This window comes from Dermacentor variabilis, chromosome 1, assembly GCF_050947875.1.
Source record: "Dermacentor variabilis isolate Ectoservices chromosome 1, ASM5094787v1, whole genome shotgun sequence".
NCBI classification, from domain to species: Eukaryota; Metazoa; Arthropoda; class Arachnida; order Ixodida; family Ixodidae; genus Dermacentor; species Dermacentor variabilis.
Genome location: NC_134568.1, coordinates 259,264,266 through 259,289,224, shown reverse-complemented (window position 1 = coordinate 259,289,224; position 24,959 = coordinate 259,264,266). Strand labels below are relative to the sequence as shown.

Here is a 24,959-nt window from a genome sequence, read left to right as displayed (position 1 = left end):
GCTTGTGACTAACAAAAATCAGGCCTCTCAGTTAGCCTTCTTCTCATGTGTTATATCAAATAATTTCTTATAATTGTGTTCGTTATATTGTGGTATGACTGAATTGCAAGAAACAAGTGGAGGCCAGACTTTCCTTTTTTTTTAATTTCACATCGTAACCTTAGTGCTGGTATGTCAGTGTAACATAATAAATTTCACAGTATTTTCTTGTATGCGGGTCATTTCAGAACAGGAAAACGTCTCAAAACTTCCAAGTTGAACCTTCAGTTCCTTTAGAATACAATTTTGCCATTCTCTTCCTTCTCTGCCAATAAACTATTAACTAGACTTGAGTAAATGCTATTAAAGTCCGACTCATAGTGTGCCGGTTGGGGAACATTGAAACAATATAAACTATAGCAATATGTACTTATATGAATCAGTGAGAATTAAACATATCTAAAATGAAATCATTAAAGTGATATGATAAAACTTAAGCATTAAGGATAACGTTAAGGGTAATATGAATTCAAGCAACGAATACTATAACTCCAAGGTTTCCCAAACTAAATGTTTTTAGCTCTGCTGAACTTTTCGGTAAGCTCAAGCAAAATTGCGGAGCAATTATTTAGAGATGACCACCAGTGGATGTGCTTCAATACGGCATGACACTTTTCTACTTCCAGTGACCTACAGAACAGATTCAGTTGTATAACTTATTGATGAAGTATAGACACAAAAATCTCAGCGAAGTTTATCAATGGAATGCCTGTTTATTTTTATCTTTGTTGATATAATTCTTAAAAGCAATATAGCTTACATGAAACAAAAATTGGCACAGTTCATTACTTTCAAAGCTTTTATGTATGTTCCTTTAAATTATATTGAGCACCACAGATTCTTGGGCTAAGAATATTCCCACTGCTCCACTCAGCATTTGTTCCCGTCACTTCACCACTACAGCGAGCAGAGCACAGAATAAAATGCAACATGGTAGAACATAACGTAATGAAGCACAATTTAGTCTGAATACAGACAATAAGATTTTAATAATTCAGTCATGTAATGCACCAGAAATGCTAAGAATGTCTTAGAATTTTGAAACACCAGTGGCCTGACACCTTGTGGAATTATAATGTTAAAGTGAAAAAACAGGTCTACTCGCCTTCATGTAATTGATAGTGTTAGAAGAGTAGGAACAGTGCTCGCAGATATAGCGTCGTATGATGTCGTGAGTTTCTAGATGACGTTTCAGGTGGCATTTCTGGGTGGCAGTATATTCACATTTGTCGCAAGGATAAAGTGCTCCTCGGCCATGTGTCCTTCAATGTGAGAGAAAAGGGAAAAAAAGGATGAGCATGAATGAAATCACTGACGCAGGGGATATTTGTATTAATGTTGAATTTAGCCAGCAAAGCATTTTAGGGAAAAGGCAGGAGAGGGGGAAGAAGCTTTAAAGAAACACGTAGGCTTGCATATAAACATGCATTATCAATGTTGCAAGAATAGAATATTTCAAAGAAATGCCATACAAAAGGCAGATTGCTGACCATGTCTAGCACAGAGATAACACCCTTGAGATTTCTCTGCTATATATGCACACATAAAAAAGATCATCTGCATGCTTAAATTTGACCCAATGTTTTGAAAACTTTGAGTAGCTTAAGTCAGTGGGCAATTTGTAGCTTCTGCAAGATTCTGCATCAAATACATGAACTTAATGTCAATAAGCAATATTTAGCTTCCGCTGAAAATTAAGGTGCCTTTGAATTCACACATTCATCCTATTCTATATACTTCACGCTATGTGCCACTGAGGAAGGAAAGTGAAAGTTTGCATTTTCGTATGGTTGCACTAATATTTTGTGAAAGGAAAGAACCTGAGCTAAATTAGGTCTGTTTATATGGTTGTGCAGCTAGCACTGGGAACAGTCACAAGAAAGTATAGTAGGGCAAATTAATATAGCATATAACACTCTTTAATTGCTTAATTTAGGAACCAGAATTTTAAAAAATTATAGGGCTTTACGTGCGAAAACCACTTTCCGATTAAGAGGCACGCCGTAGTGGAGGACTCCAGAAATTTCGACCACCTGGGATTCTTTAATGGGCACCTAAATCTAAGTACATGGGTGTTTTCACATTTTGCCCCCATCGAAATGCGGCCGCCGTGGCCGAGATTCGATCCTGCGAACCACAATTTAGAAAAGACAAGCTAGTCTTTACTTCAGGTAAGTTAGATTGATGCTGCTTAACCCCACAAAGCGCAAACACCATTCCACATCAAGAAGAATTAGAACAACTTCTTAAGTTTTATTTCTGGCCATGGAGAGTACATTTGTACCAATAAACAATGAAATGTTATTTGAGTTAAAAATTAATGCAGTAATTAATTAGTAATTGACTTTCTGAACTATAACTGAAATGTGGATGCAGTGTATCAAAAACACCATTATGGGCTTTGCATTAAGCTCTCCACACTTATATGAAAATTTGGAGCTATCAAACTTGGCATATCAAAAATCATACATTGGGCTTTGTGAGTTTAAGAAAAGCATTTTGATAATAGCTGCTTCAAAAATGTTGCAGGAGGCATCACAGTACTATTACTTAATTATTCTGTGTTCTAGCCTCCAACCACAGGCATTTGTAGCACATATTTCCACAGCAAGCCAGATGGTGTGCTTACAGGACGTCATCACCATATTGCATCTTTCTAATGGAAATGCCGCACATCATTCAGAGCTACAGCAGGAACCCACTGAGGCACCTTATATGCAGTGCATCCAACTAAACTCTTTAGCTATTTAACAGTTTCTTAGCCCAGAAACTAACTTCTTTGTTGAACTATCTCTACAAAGACTTTTTTTAATTACAATGCTGCATTTTAGCAAACTTGTAAAATGTGAATTATAAATTAAAGGTTGCTCTGCACAATCTCCTAGCAACTGCTACTTGCAACAACGTAACCATAAAAGATACTAAGATGTATTGTCCAAAATATTTCCAAGCTAGAACAAAGGCATTCTGTCCAGACAAGTGATTAAGTACAGACAGACTCAGCAGCATATATTAACACACATTCTTGAGTGTGTTCACACTCAATGTGCTTGTACATATAATTTACAGGATGTTTCAGTGAAAACCTAACAAATAATCTAGAGGCAGTGTAGTAAAGCTAAAGAGCTTCCTTTCTTTCAGCAGCACATTTACAACAGTGGAAACCAAGAAGTGTGTGATAATAATATGCTCATTAAATAATTAAAATTTACTAGTGAACTTCGTAACTAATGGCCAAAAATTGAACCAGAGATCCCTCAAATAATGTCAGTTTACAATGAATCCAAAAAGTAGTGCCACATTTAAGGTATTGATACATTGAGTATAACATAATTATATAATTGGCAATACAATTAGCATTTTTTGACAGTGCACGGCAAAGACCTTGGGAGAAGATGATGCATGAAACAGCAGTGCTCTTTACAGCAAATTTTGGGCATGAAAATCTTAAATGTGGTACCCATCAAAGGCTTCCCGCTAAATGAAGCTGCCTTGTGTAGAGGCTGATTTCAATTCCACCATTTCATTATGCACGTGTACAAAAATAACTCTGCAGGCCAACTTGTGACCCAGGCAGGAGAAAATACATTCATACAGTAATGTAATTAAATACGTTCAAAGAAAAGAAGTGCATATGAAATATGAAATACATTGAATCATATGAGGTACATTGAAGGATGATATAAATACATAAAAAATGTGTGATAGTGAATCACAAATAGTGAATAACTTTGGTCACACTGCCACTAATGTTGCACAATTCACAACCTCTGCTACTGTAACGAAAACAATGTATTGCAACAAAAAAAGAAACCCTTTAAACTTATTTCAGTGTCTTTAGGAATTAAAGCCCTTGCTGAAAAATCTTCTATAATGACCACATTTACTCAAATCTAAGTGTCCCTTCTTTTTTTTTTTTCTTTTTGCCTATGATTGCAAAAGTGATGGGTGCTTGAATTTAAAGCAATGACATTACAAAGCCTGCAATAGAAAAATAATTTTCTTATAAACTCAAAACTGGTCAGTTCAACATTTTCAATCAAAGAATAAAATATGGTTGGCTTGGTGAATTACCCATCATCAACACTAAATCACTCACTCGCACTGCCACTTGATATGGAGTTCTTGGTGCCACCACTCAAGTTGCTTCTGCTCCTCAAGGCATCTCATAACAAACTGTCCTTCTGCTACAATTAGTTCAGTTGTAATGCTGCTTTTATTAAAAGGCTTCACATGACATTGGCTTGAATGCTAACAGCCCAGATCCAAAAACCTAGAGCCTATTTCATATGCTGCGAATTGTCTAGGATTCTGGGCACAGTGGTTGCAGGAGCTGGCCCTCTCCAACAGCTACAGCAGCACGGTGAAATTTGGACTCAGTGTAAATTTTTGTACCAGCTCTGCATTTCACCAATGACAGTGTGGCAGCAGTATGTGATGTACTTGTTGATGTGTTAGTGGAAACATACGCTCAGTCACTGCTGGGAGAGTGACAATCACTGCATTAAAGTTTCAATGTGTGAAATAAATTTCTTGACATAGTAGTGCTGTGCTCCACATCGAAGCATTTCGCGTCACAGATTTGCAGCATGTGAAACAGAATTAAAAGGGGCACACATTTCTGCAAACAAGCTTCCTTTTCAGGCTCTTCCTGTCTAAGAATAGGGCGAGTACTTAGTCAAAGAGAAAAGCAAATGTTTCTTTACATATTCAATCTGTCCATGTGAAACAGATTTCACAAGCATGACAAAGGAAGAGAAAGATCACCTTTGTGATTTAAAGCATGATCACTATGGCCATACTGCAAAAGCCCACAGTAAGGCTGGAAGAAAAACAATGCTACAGTTCCAGTTAGTGTCAATTGTAACAGTATGACTGTTCCATATGTGGATGCAAACTTTCCGTTTTTGCATTGCACTGCGCTTGGAAAATTATAGCAGAACCTACCGAGTATGCAAGCGTAGGGCAGCTTTAGACTTGTACCCTTTACCACACTGGTCACAAAGATGTGGCTTGTCGTTGGAGTGCGTAAGACGGTGAACATTCAGATTATTGCGGCTGCGACACTGGTATGGACAGTCTGGGCATTGAAACGGCTTTACGCCTTCGTGAATCCACATGTGCTTCTGAAGATCAGTGCTTGAACGATGAAACACACGACCACAGTATGGGCATTTGTAGGTGCGCCGGCCTAGGCGCCCCATCACTCGAGGGGGACCACCAGGTACCTGAAGTAGAGTAAGTTGTTATAGCTAACGGCACAAAGAGGAATGGGGAAGGAAAGCTTAGGAAGAGCAGAATAAAACTGAGCATTTATTCATTCTTCTGCTTTAAATATCTACAACCTAGTTCAGTTCACCAATATTGCCTCACATCAGGCAGTTCGTTCATGCTCTGGCACATGAGAACGTGCTGAATGCAGGCCATCACTGAACAAAGGCAAGTTCAATTAACTTCGAAGCTGTCCTGTTTCCAACAATGATTTCACATGCTCTTTTCTTAGATGCATTAGGGTGTACAACAATGGTACATGACTAGAAGTGCATGCCAAACCATGAATAATGGCTGAAACACTGCTGGCTGAAATTGCACCGTACTTTAAACAACTGCTGTGAATCTGGGTGCTGGGAGAGCAAGTGCTGACGCAGAATGCGCCAGGATGGGAACTGTCGCTGGCATACTGGGCACCGGCCTTGACCACCATTAGCTGTATGCTTCTGACGGTGCTGGAACAGTGAGCTCCGAGACTGTGCCACGAAGTCACATCGTTCGCAAGGAAAGGTGCGCCCTTCATGCGCAGTCTCCTGGTGCCTCTTCAGGTTGTCCTACAAAAAAAGAAAAGAAAGAAAGGAAGGAAGAAACAAGGAAGCAAAAACTATGCTCTATTTAAACATGATCCAAGAGTGTCACCATCAGATTCCTCATATCTCTCAAGTAAGTTTACTTGATCACAGATAATGAATATTAAAAAAAACTATGACTACTTTAATCTTTTAACATCAAGTACTTACCAGGGCAAGAAGATACAGGATAAGAGTTCAATGAAAAGGGAAACACAAATCCCACAAAACCAGCAAACAAGTTGCATAAACCATGAATCCTTTAGCAGGACAACATACTATAATTTCTCTAGTGGCAATGTGTGCAAAAACTGAAGCTACACGCTAATGCAGTATTTACCATGTCAAACTTCTGTGGCTTCTCACTGAGTGGACATATATGCCAACAAAAATGTCATCGGATCACAGCTTTATCGTAGAGCAATATATGGACACTGCAGTTTGTATCGAAATGTCAGGAAAAATAATAAACTGACAGAGTTTTAAATCCCAGAACAACAGTCTGGCTATAAGGAACACCATTGGGGGGGAGGGGGGGGGGGCTTTGGATTAACTTTAACCATCTGGAGCCCCTTAACATGCACCTAAATCTATGTACATGAGTATTTTAACATTCCACCCCCATCATAATGCAGGCAACACAGCTGGAATTTGATCCTATGCCACAGCCAGGGAAAAGATATGGAAAAGAAAACTAGATAAAGAGTGAACCAACCTTAGAACCTGAAGAATAAGGACATTTGGCACACTTGAAGGGTTTGTCATCCGTATGGGTAAGGCGGTGGGGATCCAAATCAATGCGACTATGAAAGAGGCGACCACAGTCGGGACACTCTTCCTCTCCAAATACTTCCCGAATTTTAGAATAAACTTCCATATTGAGCTGTTTGTAGTGCAGCTGTGACATTGACCACAGCCCCGTCATAGCACCACTGAGGGGTCCACTCTGCTGGGCTGAGGTAACCTGCAACGCAAAGCACCAGTGCAGGAGCACCACTGCTGTGGGCCAGGCCATCTACAAAATCCACTGCACATTGTTCAACAAGCACTTTAATGCAATGCACTGATCAACAGTAGACAAACAAGGCAAGTCTCAGCTTGAAGCCATTTTGATAAGTTCAGGTCTTCATCTTCTTCTGACCCTTTTGGCTTGTTTGGACACCATTATCATGAAGCTCGTAATTCGGACTAGCGCTAAATTACTGTAAACAGTTGTGCTTACTATGCTACCAGATACACCTTCAGCAAGTTCTCGAAGATGTTTGTATGGCAAATGCATGTAACTGTCAGCTAAAAAATAACGCAACTTGTAATGTTCCAATTGGCGTATCTGAATGAGGTAGACAAAGGCACAGTTCAGTTACAATTTCATCAGTAAAGGACAATGGTGTAGAAACTAAAATCATTGAAAGTATCAATAAACAAACTTTTCTCAGTTCAGTTTAGGTTAACAATTGAACTTCAGCCTCACAGTGAAAAGAATAACGACATGGAACAGTACTAGGTCATTATGGTTAATAATGGTTGGAGAAATGCAAAAAGGTAAAATTTTAAATTTGCATGCTGAGTAATTTGATGATTTCCAAATAAAAAGCATTAGTATTAGTGAAAATTAGAAACATTAATATTTCACATACCAAGAGTTTGAGCAACAATTGCATTTATTACAAAAAATTGGGGATTTGAGGAAAAATTATCATTTTTGTTGAACAAGCTGCTTATACTATCACTGTTGCTGATACTATCACAGTTCGAGCAGTAATCACAAATACGATCAATTAACATGTTCACTAACTATCATTTAATTACAACTTTGGAGGCATGTTTCGATTGCAAAATTGAAGTTACCCAGTGCTCAAAGTATAAATATCTGCAAGAATAAGTGCATCGCACCAGTTTTGAGAAGTTCAGTCTCAAAGGGTGCACAATATCACAATTTCCACCATGTTACAATGCAAAACAAGCTGACAGCCACCAAACAAGTTACCTAAGCCAATCATAGAACACCAAAGTGTAAGCATCATTTCGAGAGTTAATGAACTGACACTTAGGTAGTCCTTCCTGGTCTGCATTCTTTAATTAAGTGAAAATTCTATATTACATGCATTTGAATGGCACAAGTTAGGGAAAAATGAAAAAAAAATTCCCACTGGAGTCTTTAGCAATGAATCAAAGGTTTTTCTCATGAACTTCCAAGAACTCAATGCATTGTGAGTAGCATGTGGCTCTTTAATCTTATCAATTCAGAACCATAATTGTGTGAAATACAGCCAAAGATTATTTGAACATAATTTTTGTGCCACCAAGGGCAGATTATATGCATTAGGCAGCAGGCTCCAAAACTAGTGTGCATGGACATTTGTGAAACTTCAGTAAAAGCCACATTTATCTGTGGCACAAAGTCGACAAATTAGGTCATGGGCATTGCTTACACTCGCATTTCAAAAAATAGTTTTTTTGTTTTTTTTTAAAGACACTAAAGGCAATTACTAAGGCAACATGAACTGTTTAAACACCATTCAAGAAACCTCGCAAGACTTGTTTTGTGCCAAGAAAACACTTATTTAACGAGAAAGAATGCCATTTTTGAAATTCAAATCTCCCACCACCCAACAGGGGGAGTGGTGACGTTGCATATGCCATCACCATTCTTTGCTGCCGTCGGTGAGTAAAACAGCACCCGACAGACAGCAGTACTGAGCCAAGAGAGATAAAGCATTGAGGGGCTTTAAAGACAGAGCAATGGATTCGCCACTGCATCTGCTTTTTGGTCAAGCGGAGGAGGAGGAAAAAACTTTATTCAGGTCCTGTACAAGGTGCTGCCACCTGCCTGGCTAGTCCCATGTTGGGACCGGGAGGTCAAGCCTCCTAGCCCTATCACGAGTGTACTGGACAGCCAGGACTTGAGGGATATGACCGTGGGATTTAATAATTCCTGAAAACCAATTCTGGGAAATGCCAGGACCGAGAGACGCACACTCCCAGCCCAGAGCATATGTTCAAGCGTGCATATCTACTTTTTGCCTGCTTTGCATATAATATTCATGTCTGTAATGTCATACCATTCCTCATTATGCATGTGAATAATTGGACTGTGTTTGTAATTGCCTAAGCGAAACTGCTTGTGCTCTGCTTAGCCAACAGTGACTCCCTCCTTCCCATGTAGTAATGTTTTGTAATTTCATTGTATGTCATGAGCGTATCTCTCTGTAGGTTCTCCAATCCAGCAGAATCAAAGCCATATTTAAAGCGGCCCGGTCTGTAAGTTCACGGGTGACGCTGTTGGCTGGTTCATTTGGATTGACGGGAATGTCATCAAGTGAATGAAGGTGCGCCAGGAACCAATAAATGTAATGTGTAACATTTGTTTGTCTTGTGTTAATTATCCTCGCAGCCTGTGGGGCAATCTTGTCCCTATTGAAAGCTCTAATAGCCATTTTCGAGACACTTTCTGTGAATCTATGGCCTGTTAGTGCCAATGCAATGGCAACTTGTTCAGCAACTTCAAGTTTGCTAGTGTAGACCGTGGCGCAGTTGGTGCATTTGCCCTGGTGATCCACTACTGCCACCGTGAACTTAGTTCAATCCTTGTAGACAGCCGAATCAACAAAGCAGGCTCCTCTGCCCCCTTTATCCATTTTCTTGATTAATGTCCTGGCTCATGCAACTCTCCTACTGATGTTATGTGTTGGGTGCATATTCCCGGGTAGTGGTGCGACAATTATGTTGTCTGCGAATTCTTGATGAACTTAGTGTACTGTGCCAGATCCGTAATGGGGTTGATCATGAGCTTGCCCAGGATTGATCTTCCCATGCTGGTTGTAGATAGTCTTGCTATTTGCGATATTTCTTGAGCCTTCGCGATCTCCATGGTCGTGTTGTGTATTCCTAACTTAAGCAATTTTTCAGTGCTGGTTCTAATTGGGAGTCCCAATGCACTTTTAACAACCTTTTTGATTGCTGCATCAAGCTTCTTGAGTGGAAGCTGCATCCAGTTGTACATGGCAATGGCATATGAAATATAAAAGAGTACAAAAGAGTTGATTAACCTGATGAGGTTATCTTCTTTCATGACCTTGTGTTTTCCTGCCAGGCGTCTGACCATCCTGGAGATGTTATCCATTTTAAGGGTGATTTTCTTGAGCTCCGTATGGTTTTGACCATTTGCATCAATGAAAAAGCCTAGTACCCTGATCACGTTGACTCTGGCATCACACTGTCAAGTGGCATAGACCATTTGGGCATCCCAAGACATCACATGGAAGTTGAATTCTCTGCTACTTGCACTTAATGCGAGTTTTGCGAGCCAGCAACACCAGTGCAGCACCATGCGATAACGGAACTACTGAAACGCGAAAGCGCGGGCAGTGCAGAGTCAAGCAAAAACGAAACCTTTCGACCACCCGCGTCTTTGTCAAGGGTAATTTCAATGAGTCCTTTTTTCTAAAAATGAAACAGAACTGGACAAGCAGTTTTTACTTCATCTTATAAAGCAAGGCTGTTCTTCACAACGAGTGGTTGAGTGCTAGTGACAGAATTTAACTAAGCCTTTTCGTCATTGGGCAAGTACTTGAATCTCCCAGGGGAGTCTCTAATCATGTCCGGCATTTAGCTCAATTTCTCTATTATTAAGGCTCTGTTTATGATAATATTGACGCCTTAGAGATTCTCAAGCAATAATCTATCACTTTAGCTTGACTTAATATTTGCCTTTAGTGTCCCTTTAACGTGAGATAGTTCCTGCAAACACATTATGATTCCTGCAGGAATCATTGAACCAGAAAGGGTTAACTGCCTTCAGTTGACAATAATCGCACATTACATAAAAATTTCACAAATTCAACACACATACCTGTGTGTCAGTAGGGGTATCAGGGTCACACTCCTGGGAGCCTTCAGTAAGTTCTTGAGGAATGTTGGCGTAGCCACTGGCAATCCCATCAGGTTCAGGAAGATACCAACTTTGACTGATCGAATCAGCAAAAAGTGACTCAACTGTTGCATCACTTGACACCGTTGCTTCAGTGCTCGCTTCAAAAAACAAAAGAACAAGCAGCAAAGTCTTGTTTACTATAAATCAGACACAAACAACAATCAAGCAATAACACCTTCATGCCCATTTTACAGGCAAGACATGTATCAGTCATAGCCGGAAAGTTTTAATTTTTCGAGGGGGGGGGGGGGGGTGGCAACCAGCTTTATGGCAACCAGCAACCATGCGTGTGTATATATATATATATATATATATAACCTTTAATAACAGTTTAATAAAGAAACTTCGTGTGACCTCGATGCATTGTTCACTGAAGTGACAGCCTTATACAGTATGAGTATATACAAGACCTCATAGTGGGAGATGGCCGAAATTCGCAGCCCGAGCCCTCTCGCAACACCAAGACTCTGGCATCTCTCGGTGGTGTAATTTTCCTTTGTGAAATTCTTTTATACTTCGCTATCACTAATACTGCTTTGCCTTTCCAGAGAAACTGCAGCATCTCTGTCTTTTTCTTTCTTTGAGTCCGAGTATAAGCGCTGTTGCACATGACTGCTGTTGATTCTGATTTCGAGTGAATCTGGCTTGGCCTCATTTCACTTACTGAGTGAATTATACAGGGTGTCCCAACTATAATGCACCAAGACTTTAAAAAAGAGCAATTGCATTACTCAAAGAAAACCTGCTGCATATTATTTCCAGTACAGTGGAGTAGCCACTAGTAATTTTTTCGTTACAGAGATTTAATTAGGTAACTATAATTTTCTATCTAGCTTGAGAAGTACTGTCGTAATTATCAAAGTGTCAATGAGGCATTTGTAGGCACCCCCGAATGACATCTAACTGCGGTGTTTTCAGCAATGGACTAATTGCATACGATTTTTTCCGACTGCTAAAGAAACCCCACGAAAAATGAAAAATACCACGTGACTGTGCTTCCATCCACATTATAAAGCAGCGCCCTCAAATAAGCTGATTGAAAGCAACTGTTTTACCTGTTGCAAACCTGAAGAGCCAGCGCATCACCTTGATAATGGTACAGCAGGAGCACAAGCAGCAAGCGCCGCTCTGACCACACACCAAATGCGAAAAGTAATAATGCACATATAATGTTTCACATTCCCAGCTCTGCTCGCACCATATCGGAAGAGTGCAAGTGCAGCTATATTTCATGCCAGAAACTTGCTTCAGACCAAAGCCAAATCAATATGAGGGTTTTATTTTTCATTAGAGTGTATACATTCTGCAAAAACAGGTTCATGGCAAAAAATAAAACCGTAATAAGCAAACCGGAAAGTGACTCACGTGTAGAGAAAAGGCAAAAGCCTTTCTCTACACATTCAAGAAAGTAAATGTACCACTTCTGCAAAAAAAACTACGTCTGCACAAAAGAAAAGAAAAGAAAAAATTCTTGCAGAATCTTCTCTGGGATTTATCTGAATGATGCGTAAGCATTTTGTAGTACTGATGCAGTGTTTTGTGGTAGTATGTTGGTATGTTTCATATAATTGCGAAAATGACCACAAAAGAACCGTGATACGGAGAAGCGCGGTTGCAACACCGAACTGTCAAGTGAGACCTGCATGAGACGACATAGAAGCAATGGTCACTGGTGTTATAGATAACCCTCAGCAGATGTGGACGTGTAACGAAATGACCAGGAAGATGTAGCAAATGAAGGAAATATATGCAACATTTATTAGGAACCCTGAACTATTATGAACCGTGATCAACCATCCCCCGATGACGGCTATGTCTGGCACGGCAGCACGGCCCATATACTTAAAGCAATCTGCGAAAGTGGCAGAGTGCAGCAAGTGCCGAGAGCTCCGTGAGCGCTGTGTTCTTGCCGCTTCGTTGGCGTTGAAGCAAGAGGTAGTGCACAGGTGAATTCGCTCGCTGCTGCATATGCTACGTTGAAAGCAACTGTCTTACGGGACGGACGGAGGGAGGGACGGTTTTTCCGTTGGGTAAGGATAGAAATGCTTACGCATTTAAATCTATCAGATTTCAGTGCGCCCCTATTATCTATGAATTCGTAAGCACTGTTGAACACCAGCTGCAACATAGAGGACGTGTTCGAATAGGTCTCCTCCTGCAGCTACACAGTACTAAATCCACATTATCACATCTTCTGTGGCTTTCTTGATGACTGACGCTGGAATTATAGGGCAGATATCCATTATCCTTGCCTTGAGCTCATCTGACATCTGTCTCGATCACGTAAGCACGATCTTTCACATAACCACAAACAAAGAAATCAAATGAAGAGAGGTCGGGTCACCTAGCCAGCCAATTTACAGGCCTGTGCCTTCCAATCTAATGCGCATGAAAAGTTGCATCCAGCCAGTTTCGTATGTGGCTGCTGCTGTGTGCTGGCACCCCATGTTGCTGATACCACACAAGTGCAAGACATTACAGCAGGACTTTGCTGAGAAACTTATCCACCACTCCTTCAAAAATTTCATCCATGTAACGCTGTCCAGTCAGTGTGTGATCGAAGCAGATGGGACCGATTATAGCCCCAGTGTAAATTCCGAACCACACCCTGAATAACCACTGGTACTGGTGCCGAGTGCACTTTACCCAGTGTGGATTGGAGTCACTGCAACAGCATGCATTATGCAAATTTATCTGGCCATTTCTGCAAAAACTGGTTTCATTTGTGCACATGATGTTGCTCAGAAAGTCCGGTGACTCATCGGCTTTTGTGAGGACCCAATTCAAGAAATCTAGATGATTCTGCAGGTCCCTATCATGCAAGCATTGGTGCAGGTTAAGGTGGTACGGGTGAAAAGCTGAGTCATTTAGAAGCCTCCAAACTGATGACTTGGAAATTGGTACTTGGGCGGCCACGTCCCGCAAGCTAGCATGAGGTTTCGTAGCCATAAATGCTAGAACATCCATGCGTAGGCTAGGACTCAAAGCTGGAGTCCTCCGCCGCTGTTTCTGGAAGCTGCCGGTTTGTCTCTGGTTTTCATAATTCCTGATGATAGTCAATGCATTTGGTCTACTGCCACATTTCCATGACTGATATATATATTTGCAGCCTTCCTCTTGCCAGTTGCAGCTCCCAAGGCAAGGATCACGTTTTTCTTCTGCCCATGCAGAAAGACATGGTGACTGAGACAAAATAAAATGCACCTTTAAACCTTTGCACTGACGTCAATTCACTTTTATGGTGATAGGTATTGTGGCAAAAAAAAAAAAAAAACAATCTGCGCACTTTATCTACACTAAGACAACAGCTACCACAGCTTGTTTCCAACTAACACCAAATGCAACATGTTACTTCAGCTGGGGCGCGCTCAATCACAATGTTCTTCTTTATTTGCTTTATTTCGCTCTGGCTCACTCAGAGGAGCTTGTTCGAGGGCGCTGTTTTATGATGTGGGTGGGAGCACAGTCAGGTGGTGTTTTTCATATTTCGTGGGGTTTATTTATCAGTTGAAAAAAATTAGTACGAAATTAGTACGGCGCTGAAAATACCACAATTAGATGTCCCTTGGCTGTGCCTACAAATGCTTGTTGACACTTTGATAATTAGGATAGTATGCATCGAGTTAGACAATTACAATTACCTAATTAAATCTCAGTAATGAAAAATTTACTGAGAGCTACTCCACTGTTACGGAAACAATATGCACCAGGTTTTCTTCAAATAATGCAGTTGCTCCTTTCTTTCTTTTTTTTAAATTCTGGCTGCATGATAGTTAATTGAGACACCCTGTATATATATTTATGACCTCTGCGTGCAAGTGACGATGTTTACATCCCTAATTAATGTTGTAAATTATTAGAAGAGTTCTTTTTTTTTCATGAGTTGTCACACATGAAAACTCTATCGGAAAACTCCGGAGGGGGTTCGGGCCCTGCAGCCCCCCCATAGTCAGTGCCTATGCTATCAGTTGTCCATTCATTTTACACATATTTTTTCAGATCGCCTGTGATTGGCACAATTCTGTCCCTTAAGCTGGATTATTTAAAATGCTGGACACACATTGCACTATAAATCACACTGTGCAAGTTAGGGCTAATCAATGACATTTTGAAAACAGTTAGCATCTCAATAGGATTCCTACTAATTGGATGTGCCTCAAGCACTAACTGCTTTCAATAATTCCACAAGTGAAACACATATCCCAAAAATATTTTGTTAATCAGCTCATTTCTACAAAAAGTGGTATGATGGCTTATTGTTACATGGAAGTGATTTCCAATGCAACGTTTTTTTAGTCTGTAATACATGCAACAATTACCCATCTACTGCTCGAATTACTGTAAAGTTATTCTGTATTGCCCACTCCTGTCTAAAGCCTGTCACTCAGGCTGACAGTAGTGCACAGAGCAATAAATTAATTAATAACCTGCAGATTATGGTTTGTCATGCATCATAGTGTCCACCCCTTCAAGTAAACCAGCCAGAGTGGAAGAAAGTGACAGTATGCTATGGGTTATTTATTAGTTCTTAAAATCAGCACAGTCAAAAAGAGAGACAGCTGGTATAGTAATAAACATTGTGGTGCCAAGTACAGTTCCACAGCGAACAGCAAGAGGAGAAAATCTTTAAAATTTCACTTGTGCTTGTAATGGTGTCATCAGCCCCATAAATGCAAAGGTAACAATTTTCAAATGCAAATTTTAATGACATACTGCTGCAATATTATTTAAAGAACGAAACAAAATGGTTACTGTAAGCATTCATGATTGTATTCATATACATTGCATTCAAGATTGAGCTTGATTGTGTTCCACAGAAATTTTACTGATAAAAACAAATATTTTACAGAAATTCATATACTAGAATTGAGCTGTAATCAGTGATGGCATACTAATTTGATGTTCCCTTTAATAAGAGCAGACTGTACTGTATATCTTGGTTTCTATGTACCTAAGTTACTGATAGCTTGCAACATTCTTGTTATGCAATGCTAGGAGACTCCCAAGCATGTACAGCACCGAGTTTTTTTGCCCAAAATTTGTAAGCACTGAATTTTGTGAAACTTTTTCTGATATTCAATATTCGATTCAAAATTTGGCTTTTTTCTCTTGATTCGATATTCAATTCGAAATCTACTTTTCGGTATTCGCCCATCCCAAGTTTTTAGCAATACAGTATAAGTCGGTATTCCTCTTAATTTCCCCGTAAAAAAGTCAGGATGCCTGATTAAAAGCAATAATGGAACAAAGAAGGACAACCTTGCAGGAAACAGAGCAAAGGGCAGTGCTTGTGATTCTTCCTTCCTAAAATTAAATAGTTTACACATACATAGCCAACTGCTTCATCAAGAGACAAAAAATAACTGCAGCATTGTATACAGTGCAATACCTTCACTTTCTGGGGCAGCATCAGACTGTGTGCTGGCCTGAGTTGGCTCAGGGGTGTCACTTTGCTCAGAGCTGGTTTGTGCAGGCACTGTTTCTTCAGCAGTAGATACTGGACCACTCTCAGCCACAAAGCATTCCATGCTGGAGTCAGACTTAGAGTTACTTGCTCCATCTCGCTTCTCTATATGGTCTTTCTAATGAAAGCAAAGAGAAACAACTGTAACCACAGCACAATAGTAAAGCAAGATGAAAATGATGTTGAAAATGCTGTTAGCCTATATTAATTGGATTCATTTTCAAGCAGAGGCACATAAATATGGCCTGTACTGCATGCATGAAAACCATTGTGGTTGAACATAATATTGAAAATCCAAAGTTCAACATAGCACACTTCATGAAAAGTAGCAAATGTAACGTTTACAGTCTAAAAGTGTTTCAGTCTTAGTCATTTGTTTCAGCCTTAGTCAGGAGGTTTACACCATCCTTTTACTTTACCTTGCAAGCAAACCTTGGATTTGTTTTGCCCAAATAAAATTTTAAAAAAAACTGTCTCTAATTATTAAAAATAGGGTATTCAAGACATAGTAATACTTTTTGCAGGACAAGATTCACAACCAGGGCAGACAAAACAAAACTCACTGTTGGATCATTAGAAGCCTAATTAACTTTTTTATCAAGGTTAGGCTCATATGCTAATTGAATGTTTGCAGCTAATGACAAGCTCATAACAAATTGGCTTTTAAAACAGGTGAAAAGCCCTTAACAAGAGTTCCGACTCATTTTCAGTGTGAAACCGAAACCAAGCCCTTCAGGAGTGTGAATATGAACTTCTGCACATACATAATCTCTCTTCTTCTTGTCATGCTTTTTTCCTGCATATTTTTCAATTGCGCTGTGCGTTAGGAGAGTCTGCGTAAAGGCATGACAATCGGGTACAGCGCCGTCGAGGAAGAAGTGCAGCACAGGCACATTTGCATGCAAAAAAAAAAGAAGCATGCTAGCGTGCCCAGCCTGAGTGGCTGAATTCACCTGCCACTACCCTTAAACATCGTGACTGACCAGCTACAATAAACCATGGCTGCAGCGGCTCCATCTCCTTGGTCGCCTCCACCATCTTTTTGTCACATGTTGGAGCACAGGAGTACATATCTCCTTACATGCACTTATTTATATAAAATGAGCGTGGGAGAACGAAGTGCGAGGCAAAGTTTACTGCAGAGAGGTACAGTTTATTTCTCATCCGTGTCAGAGTTTGGACGAGCCGTAATCGGTTGGTATGCCTGTACATCAAAAAGAGGGGAGGCGACGAAAAAGAGAACCGCATAACTACAGTCAACAGTATTTCCAGTGGACATTACATGCTCCTGCCTAACACATGTGCAGCACAGTTTAGTCAGCAGACCTTTCTCAATATTTTGAACCTTTCTATTTCAAATCCCTGCCTGCAGTGTAACATGAAGTTGCATGTCTACTGCTGAATAAAGAGACTTTTTGTCATCTTTTTCTCTGACATTGTACACCAGTGATAGGCAGATGGTGCGACCTCTTTAAAAGGTCAACACTCACAATGCAAATGCTTGTTTGCCAAGCCACATTGCCAGGTGTGTTGCCATTAGCAACAGCATCTGCCAATGCTGCCAGTTCTTGTGCAAAAAAGTAATCGAATGTGCTTCTGAAAGAAAAAGCACTCCAAAAAGGATTTGCAGGTGCTAAAAGCAATAATGAGCATATAAAGGCACAAAGGATAGAAATTTGCATTTATCGGCATTATAAAGTCACTGATAAAAACACTTCTTAAGCCATAATTCATGCTCATGCACCAAAAGGATAGGCCCTAGATAAATGGGAACAAATAGGCATTTGCCTATAACCCAGTCTCTATACATCACGAAAAAAAGAATGAATTCATATTTGTCTTCTGTTTGCCAAAACATAGCACGGTAGGTAATGGGCTAAAGGAACCAAGACTGTAATGCAAGATCTTAGAAAACACTAACCAAAGTGTCTAGGACTGATGAGTCAAGGGATTTGCAGAAGTATTGTCGACAGTGTATAGGATATTCATGGAGATTGGGACATGCAAAGGAGCAAGAATGTTCAATAAAGTGTTGGGATGCACGAGGTGATAGCATTGAGATGTGGTGTAGAGTACAACTTCATGCACAATTTTGTGGAGAAGATGCATGTCTTGAATTTTCTTCTGTAGCAAAAAGTTTCAGTGTCAATAATATGAATAGTTGTTGCACTGAACTGCATAACTGCTGCATTCAGTTCACTTATCAAGGAGGAACGCTCAACCATTGTATTTAGCCGATTCTTACAAGTGCCTGTTTTTCCTAAGAAAATGGTTTAAAATTGCCTTTGTGTTACAAGTGGATATAAAACTGAAGCTGTGTTTGTGGAGTTGTAGACAGCCTACAGTCAGAGTCAACATTAGCTTAAAACAAGATGATGACAAAACACGTTTCTGCCACAGTGGTCTCTGAGTAGGCTGACAAAAACAACACATCACTTTTATTATAAAAGCGTGTTCAAAAGAAAAGCTATTTAAATGCTAAGGTTGCAGCAACAGAACCACATCATATGTTCTTGGGGTTTCTGAGTGTGTACACAAATATGGTAAACAAAAGACATTCCTCTGACAGTCCTTCGATATTCTTCTGCACAATTTCTGCAAAGCAAAATTAATGCATACTTGTAAAAAAGCCGACTACCAAGGCTTGTACACCTTGGATGCCAGCAAAAATTAATCTAGTGCAGAAGTTCAGTTTCCTAGCCATTAATTTGCTGATGGCCTAGCTTAAGCATAAAAACATGCACTGTCACTGAATACAATATGCATCCCAGCATGAACTGTCAACTTGACTGCAGCAATCTTCAGATCGCACTGAAAACTACACTCATTCTTAACAGCAACAGTACACAAACCTGTAAGTGCGCTCGAAGAGCTGTGGCACTGAGGTGCAAACCACAGCACACAGAGCAGACATACACGAGCCGGTGTTTCCTATAATGATTCTCCAAGTAGGTCCTCCGTGAAGCCTGGTAGCCACATAGCCCACACTGGTACGCAGTGGGGGGCTCAGGGACATTATGCACAAACAAATGCCGATCACGATCCACCTGGACAAGAACACGGCAAATGTTAAACACAATCTACTCTTGCAAGGTTGTGCTGAAATGCTCACATAGGCAGAATGCTTTCTTTGGAAAAACAGCAGACATGAACAGCAAGAATTTTGCTGAGCTGTGAAGCAAGTGACATGCTTGGGCACTAAAGCACTTACCTTCTTTTTAAACTTGCGATTACAAAGGTGGCACACGTGCAGTACAGCCATGTTCTGAAGCTGTTTGCTTTGAAAAGTAGCCAGATAGCGCTTTCCCGCTGGACTTGTATGGTACTTGCGCACATGGTTGACAAGGGACTTGATCGTATTGTAATCATTGCTGCACAACTCACATCGCTGCCTAACGCTGCTGTGCGTTGCCTGAAATGACCACATTAAGGTGTCAAGGAGATCAATGACAAGAATTATAATTGCTATAATAGGAAGGCGTAAGCCTTAAATTAGCACATTAATTAATGAAAGACAGTGACATTCTTGGTCCATTTTTTTTTCGTAACTTCTCAAATGAAATGTTAAACATCTGAAGTGAAACATAACATATCACGTTACGTTACTCATACTATGTACCTCAAACGCTACATTTATATCGTGAGAAGCCAACAAACAAGGACACCAAGAAAAACATAGGGGAAATTACTTGTACTTACTAATTGAATTAGATGATAAATTAATGGCAATGAAAGTGGATAAAAAAACAACTTGCCGCAGGTGGGGCAAGTTGTTTTTGCATTACGCGTGCAATGCTACATTTAGTATTACATGAGATGTAAAGTAAAATGTTGCAGTTTCACTCCAAAGGCAAAGCAGTGATAATGATAGTAAAGTATTATACATCTACACAAAGTAAGTTTCATAGTTTTATTGTCTGTATAGGTTGCAGTAAATATTTGCATACTAATTAAATACTAATTAAATTAACAAGCATGGTGTCATGTGCCACACAGGCAACCATGAACAAATCTCTCTTGATGACCACGAACACTCGCTGTCACAACGCTAGCATGATGAAGCGCGCTGGCAGTGGGAAGCGAATGCTTCGTGCTTGCCTCTCGTTTCACCACATCTTGGAAACTTGAGATTACACAAGCTCAAACACGAGGCACGTGAGAACACAGCACACGTGGACCCACCAGCCATCTTGGCTTTACCTTAGCTTTTGCACCCGCCGAAATTTAGTACCTCCAAAATACAGTGCATGGGTCACATATTCACTCAGCCGCATGAAAAATCATGCACAGCCACGGCCGAGCTAGAGGAGGAGACGCACACTTATCCCCCTTGCAAGCGCTTGATCACGTGACCTCCAACACTGCGCATGCAGAAAGACTGCACTCGTCAAGTCACCGTCCTTCCCAGTTCACCCTCACATGCTTTCTCTCGCACCAACAGCATATGGTGCACGGGGCACAGTCTTATCACACTCGTACTTTATACAGAACATAACAGCGATGATGATGGCGAAAATTCCCCTGGAGTGTCCATTTAATTGCTCTCACAATATAGTATTACCGCTTAGGTACATTTGCAATGAATTTACATGATTGTTTTCAAAATGCAACAGAGAATTAAATGTTTATTGTTCAATCACTATAACGATATCCTAAGGTTCTCCACAGAAATTTTTGAGGGGTGGACAGCTTGCGAATGGGGGCGGATGGGGTATACACTCAATGAAGTGCCCTTTCTCTTGACCATTCAGCCATTTTGAATTGTAAATTCACTAATTTTATACTTAGGACACATTAACGAAACCAACGTGAGCCAGCGACATGTCCTACCGCAATCGCCAAACTTCGCCAGGACAAAAAGTCCACAGCTTGGTGTTGTCAAAATGCCCGCGAAACACACGCCAGCGATGAAATTCTGCATTAGCCACTAGGTGCGCTTCCTCTGTCCGCGTAGCACCAGAAACGAATCGCAACCCTAGTATTTTTTTATTTATGTTTCGTTCGCTTCTTTTGCCATTATTTATAAATAAGGTACTGTGGCTAGCTGAAGCTCAGATTTCTCCTCTCGACGACGGTTCCAAAACGGTGGCTTTGCACAAACGGAAAGTCGAGTTAGTTGCATCCTAGCAATAGCACCTCCCAACACCCGATTTTCTATCTAATTTTTGTTGATAGAGCACTCGAAAAGTGTGATTTTCAACTTCCACATTACTTTTCTTTCTAATATGTCTCCATGTGATAAAGAAACATGTGAAGATTATGAGAAAAAGAAAAGTTTTGACCGGCCAACCAGAGCAGTGGGTAGTAAACCACGACAGTAGGTGGTAAACCAGAGTGGTAGGCGGCATTTCCACTGACACCAACCAAGAGGAGAACCCTGCATGATCCCCTATTACACTACTCAGTGGATAACAGTCCGTCAAATAAGCAGACCTACACATTCAGGCCTAGTTCAATCCAGAAAATCCAGATCAAAGCCAAACAGATTCCTCCAATGGCATCTTTAGCTAATGCAGCATCAAGTGAGATTTGTACTTGCAGTCAAAATGGTACAAGAAAGAAACAAGCTTTAGTTCCCAGGCCAAGATCAGTGGTAGACATTTAAAACCTACAGACAACAATTGCCCAGGATAATTAAGTTATTTGCAGACCGATTCCAAGTCATTTGTCAAATATCAAATGCAAGCCATTTTACCAAGAAACAGTACTTGATGTGACATAAGCCTGCAGTAAAGCTTGAAAAGCTGGCACCAGTAATAAAATCTTGGAAACTACAGCAACACCTGTTGCTACTTTCTACACTTTCACATATCCCAGCCTTCTGGGGATTTTTTGTATCTGAAACTGTAAGGCTATGCAATTTACAGCATAGAGTAGAAAAAAAATTAACATCTTAAAGGAAGCATGATGGCTGCTAAGGCTTTATTCAGGGCTATTAATCATTATTTTTTTCTGTAACACAGAAAAGTAACATCCACAACCAAAATACACACAGGAGGAGGCCCCAACATAATAAATCATAGGCAGAACCTCATTGTAAAGTGTGTGTACTATGTTTCAACAATTTTCCAGGATTTCCTTTATATATAATGCAAACAAGTAAGCAGAAACTTACCTCATGTTCAGCCATGTGACTTCTGTTGCAGCTCCGAAAATCACACTGGGTGCATTTGAAGTAATTTCCAGTGTGTTTACGCATGTGCGTGTACAAATTCCCTTTGGCATTGGTGCTGAAATCACACTGATGACAGGTGAATGGCTTGAGGTCTGTGTGGATCAGACAGTGTAGCCTCATATGTGACTGTGTTTTGAACACCTAAAAAGGGAGCAAAAAATATTGTGCATTGCTGAAATGAGCATTTGGCTATAGGAAATTAAAGCAACATAGAGAGCACAATTTTTATAAAGCCATCAATTATGACCGAGTAGTACAGAGTCAGCAAATAAGCAGCCCACATACAGTATTTACTCGATTCTAATAGGCAATCTTTATTTGAAAAGTTTACTCAAGTGTGACATGCACATTAGATTCAAGTACAAAAATAAATCTCCAATGGTGACAAAAGTTCTCGACAGATCATTGGCATTAAGAAGTTCTGTAATCCAATCCACACACCCTTGCAGCTGTACGAGCTGCATAGGTTTGTGACCGCTCCTTAAGTTTATTAGGCTATAGTATATTCTAGACACTATAGTTAGGTTGCCATCATCTCCAAGGTGGTCAAGTAATGCAGTACTCTCTCTAATGTCGGAGAAGTCACTGAAGATGAAAGGATCTCGGCAGTTGATAGCGATAAGGAGGCCTCCAACAGTGCCGATGAGTGATGATGCAATAAATTTTCTTCGCGAGAATAAATAGCCATATTCCCCTCTCTTACCATGAAAAGCTCGCAAGTGAACAATCGAAGGCATTGCACTTTTCCTTTCTGGCCGAAAAGATTGGGTACACATTAGAATCGAGTAAATACGGTAGCCACAAAACAGGAAAGTGACCCAAATAATTCAAGTAACTTAAGTGCAGTGCCCAAAATACAGTGATACCTTGCCATATAGTATGATTATGTGCTGCTGAACTCTCCATACCTGTAGCAGCAATATCACCACAATCAGTGGTTCTCATATGGTAGTCTGTGAACCTTCCAATGTTTGAGAAGAAATTTCCAAATGCCCATGAAACCCTTGCTCTTCACTTATGCACCCAAAGCTTTATGGCTAGATGTCAAGGTCAGATGAAGCTGCAAGCAGCCATTTAACTCAAATGTCTGAGTCAGCTGTTTTTCAGTGCCTCCAACTGCTGAAAAAGCCAGTTTTTCACTGCACTGCAATGACCCGTCACCTAGCAAAACAAGGTGACACAGAGCACTCGTGACAGTAGGTCAATACATCACATCTGATTCATGCATTTTCTACTGTTTCCTTACTGCAATAACCTGCAAGCTCCCTAAGATGTGCAACGCTGCACACCATTGATCAAAATTAAACTTGAACTTCACCATCATTGAAAGGTGTTAGATATTATGGTACACCTTAAATGATCGTCTCAAGTGCCATTTAGATGCTTCTTCTTTAAGGACAGCCCTTCAAGCGTTATAAACAATATACACTCAAGCATGGCTAGTAGCTGTTCATTTAATTCCACTTATACCTAGAATGTAGCAGATGGGACAGAAAGCCCATCGACAAAGTCCATGGAAGCCACTGCTGGATTTATTCTAAACCAAGCTTGTGATGCACATGCCCGCTGCCCTCGTCCTCTTTCTTCTTTAATTTATAACACATTGCTACCCACAACGAGATTGGCGAGGTGATGAGCCACAGATTTGGTGTGTTGCAGTCTAGTAGAAAGAAGTCGCAGTTTCACCCGAAAGGTGAAGCATCGATTGCAATAGCAAATTAGCAGACAGCTATATGAAGTAAGGATAGTAGTTTTATCGGTTGTATAAACTTGTAGACATTCACTTACTGCATTAACAAGCACAGTGTCCCACGCGCAGAGGTAAACATGAACACATCTCACTCGATGATTGCGGAAACTTGCTGACAAAACACTGGAGTGAGAAAGTGCGGCAGCAGCAGCAAGTGAATTGACCTTAGTGCTGCCTCTCGCTTCAATGTAAACTAAGCATCAAAAGCACAGCGCATAAAAAGCTACCAGAACTCGGCGCACTTTGTCCACATCACAGATTGTTTTCAATATAGGCACCCGTGTGGCCGTGCCGTATGCTGAAGCCGCCGGATTAGTACCCCTCACCCCCAAAACCTCGATCTCCCTACTTTCATCCCTCGCACGCACAAGATGGAGCCGCGATCGTTGGCTAAACCTCAAAAGTTTCACTTGCACATAAAGCATGCAGCACGCAGCGATGATGTTATTGTGGTTGGACTTCATACGGAACATCACAGCGATGGTGATGCTGACGGCATAAATACGCCTGGAGTGTCCATATAATTGCTATTGCAATAAAAGCAACGAAGCACCTAAAAGGGTCACTGGCAACCTCCACTATGGCAAATACCCGGTGGTTTTTGATGCAAAAGTGTCAAATGGCTCACTGAGCGAAACATGATACTCCCTAATGCGAAATTTGAGCACAGCTGTATATGTCACAGCTGTATATGTCACAGCTGTATATATTTGAGTACAGCTGTATATGTCTTTTCATTTCACATTGTAGTGGCTGGT

The 24,959-nt window shown here is 40.5% G+C and overlaps 1 protein-coding gene across 3 annotated transcripts in view; it reads right to left on the bottom strand.

Annotated features, from left to right (window-relative positions):
* Positions 1 to 24,959, bottom strand: part of LOC142563275 (uncharacterized) — a 59,646-nt gene that overhangs the window by 9,225 nt on the left and 25,462 nt on the right. For all 3 annotated transcript variants that reach the window (XM_075673832.1, XM_075673846.1, XM_075673840.1), the window contains exons 9-17: positions 22,392 to 22,592; positions 19,488 to 19,688; positions 19,129 to 19,323; positions 16,202 to 16,394; positions 10,732 to 10,910; positions 6,595 to 6,843; positions 5,637 to 5,864; positions 4,987 to 5,267; positions 1,145 to 1,301 (exon numbers count right to left, since the gene is read on the bottom strand). In XM_075673832.1, coding sequence (XP_075529947.1) covers positions 1,145 to 1,301; positions 4,987 to 5,267; positions 5,637 to 5,864; positions 6,595 to 6,843; positions 10,732 to 10,910; positions 16,202 to 16,394; positions 19,129 to 19,323; positions 19,488 to 19,688; positions 22,392 to 22,592 — 1,884 coding nt within the window. The remainder of the gene's footprint in view (positions 1 to 1,144; positions 1,302 to 4,986; positions 5,268 to 5,636; positions 5,865 to 6,594; positions 6,844 to 10,731; positions 10,911 to 16,201; positions 16,395 to 19,128; positions 19,324 to 19,487; positions 19,689 to 22,391; positions 22,593 to 24,959) is intronic.